Genomic DNA, 2828 nt, shown 5'->3' on the forward strand with positions numbered 1-2828 from the left:
AAAAAAAAAAAAAAAAAGATAAAATGTACTTAAGTACCTAATATTGCATGTGACACTACACATAGTTTACCCTCAAAATATTTAACTAGACACATACATACGTTCAGAAGATGATGTAGCAACTCAAATGTTTAAGGAAAAGTAGATTTATCTTAGGCATAATACCTGTTCTTCTTCATTAGTAGCAGCTATGTACCCCATAAGACTTTGTATCTCTTCATGAGATCCACCTTTGCACAGAAAATATTTAATTAGTCCATACAAAGAAGTCCTTATTGTTCGAATGTCATCTAGAGATAGCTCATTATATTTACAACCATTCCTGAAAGAGAAAACAAGGTATAAAAATTGAAATTTTAATTTTTACATTTCCTTCTTTTTGAGATGGAGTGTCACTCTGTTGCCCAGACTGGAGTGCAGTGGCGTGATCTCGGCTCACCGTAACCTCCACCTTCTGGGTTCAAGCAATTCTCCTCCCTCAGCCTCCTGAGTAGCTGGCATTACAGGCATATGCCACCACACCTGGCTAATTTTTGTATTTTTAGTAGAGACGGGGTTTCAACACGTTGGCGAGGCTGGTCTCAAACTCTTGACCTTACGATCTGCCTGCCTCAGCCTCCCAAAGTGCTGGGATTATAGGTGTGAGCCACTGTGCCCAGCCTAATTTTTACATTTCTATATTTTCTATATAAAAGAATTCATAGTGTTAAAAAAATATTTCCATGTAATTCTGAGATTCATGGTAACTCTGGCTTGCTTTTCTTTTTAAGGAAAATCTTCTGAGTTAAGAGTTTCAGGGAATAAAATAGTTCATGTGAATACAACACCCACTGCATAGCAGACATAGTTTAAGTGCTTTACATTATTAACTAATTAATTTAATCCTCAAAACAACCAAAGGCGGTAACAGTTTTCTTACCTCCTATCAAAAATGAAGAAACTCAAGCACAGAGAAGTTGAGTAATTTGCCTACAGTTGCACAATTAATGAAAGCCAGATTCAAACCCTGTGTAGCGATCCACTATTCATTTTAACCTCCACTCTATCCTACCTCTCTCCAGTTAAAACATACTAGAATCGCTGGTAAAGAGAAAGTCTACAGTCTACACATTCCATCAAGTAGCAGAAAGAAAACAATATATCAAAGTGAGAAGGAACAAGGGCATCATACCCATAATAAATCCTAAGTGTATCTAGGAGAAACTGCACACCATACTTCTTTCGGAAAACTCTCCTGCTGTCTTTAATGATGGTTGAAAGATACTGTATGTGACCTAAAACAGAAAGTTCAATGGTAAGTAATTCAGCTAAAACAAAGTCAATAGGTAGTTATAAATTTCTAAAACAACTATAAAGTTTTTATCTGAAAGCCTGCTCTTACCAATTCGAAAGGGAAAATCTCCACGGTTCCAAATACGAAAGTCAAAGAGTAAATACTGATACATTTGTTGCAGGAGCTGCATATTTTTCTCTAATGATACTTGTTCAATTAGTAACTGAACTGCCATCAATACATTAACATCCATCAAGGTGCTTGGCACCTGAAATCAAACAGAAGAGGGTTTCATATAGTTCAGTTAAATAACTGTCATTAAGCTATAATTTTAAATCATTAATTCAGAACATCTACTAAGCATACAAATAGAAAAACCCACATTAGAAAAACAAAAACTTAAGTATTGGTTTTTCTGATATTACACCACAGTATATTCTCCTACTGTCATATTCCTAAAATAGTCTTATATTTCTCAATATCCCAAATACCAAAGCTATCAAACAAGGTTGTATACATCAAAGATCATACACTATTACATAAAATAAGTATTTCTTATATAAGATGATTCCATGCAAGTTTTTAAAAGCTGCCTGTGAAACAAATTATATCCATTAATAAAACCCAGGTTGTAATAATCCTTAAAAATATATTGATTAGGAAGAAAAAAATCCCAACATCAACTGCAAATCACAATCATTAGTTACATCAACACAACGTTAGACTGGCTCACCTTCTGAAGTAAAGTACCAAGAGTTGCAACTCCATGGGAGTGAATAAGATTGTCCTGATTGATAGGATGTCTCTGAATAAAATGTTTCACAATCAAGATAAATGTTGCAACTAGGTTTCTCTCTAGTCTTGACTCTGTGGAATCAGGAACATATTAATTATCATAATTACTCTAATCATTTTTATATCACATTTTCTATATCTTAATGCACACTGTTATACAAAGTAGAAATCTGGTTCAGCAGTCAGCTTCCAACGCTCTATTGTACAATAGAATCAGAAAAAGCAGCAACTGCAATATTGTATATTTATGTGCACATATTTTCTCTACCACAAATTTAACAATGTGGTCATATTTCCACTAAGAGTATAAGCTAAGGATATTGGAGATCAATCTGCAGTTTTCTGATGAAAGTATTATAAACTTTCTGAATGATATTAGTAAAAGTAGAAACAACTGCTACAGCTACAAATGGTTAAGTTTCTTCCGAATGACAGTAAAACATTTTCATCTACTTCTCAATTAACTTTCAAATTTCTCAATGACTATTTTGTGTTAATTTCATCTTAATACCTGAGGCCTTTGTGGAAGTCAATACGAGCCAATCTCCTTCAACAGGTGTTACTGATTCAGGAACGGTGCTTTCATTCTTTTCTTCAGGAATCTGTCCTTCACTAAAGTGGCTGATTTGTTCCAATAAAGGAAAGAGTACATTTAACCCGCCTATGCAGTTTATGATATCCTAAAGGGAAAATTATAATGTTTAAATCTTATAAAACAAGGACAATTTTGTCATTTAATATCTTCACATGTATGAAGTTA

The 2828-nt window shown here is 33.8% G+C and overlaps 1 protein-coding gene across 1 annotated transcript in view; it reads right to left on the reverse strand.

The window, feature by feature from the left end:
* The window catches only part of NBEAL1 (neurobeachin-like 1), a 204259-nt gene that overhangs the window by 91253 nt on the left and 110178 nt on the right, over positions 1 to 2828 (reverse strand). The window contains exon 20 of the mRNA XM_011992490.1: positions 166 to 322. Within this exon, the coding sequence (XP_011847880.1) occupies positions 166 to 322 (157 nt within the window). The remainder of the gene's footprint in view (positions 1 to 165; positions 323 to 2828) is intronic.

This window comes from Mandrillus leucophaeus, unplaced genomic scaffold (genome assembly GCF_000951045.1).
Source record: "Mandrillus leucophaeus isolate KB7577 unplaced genomic scaffold, Mleu.le_1.0 Scaffold411, whole genome shotgun sequence".
NCBI lineage: Eukaryota > Metazoa > Chordata > Mammalia > Primates > Cercopithecidae > Mandrillus > Mandrillus leucophaeus.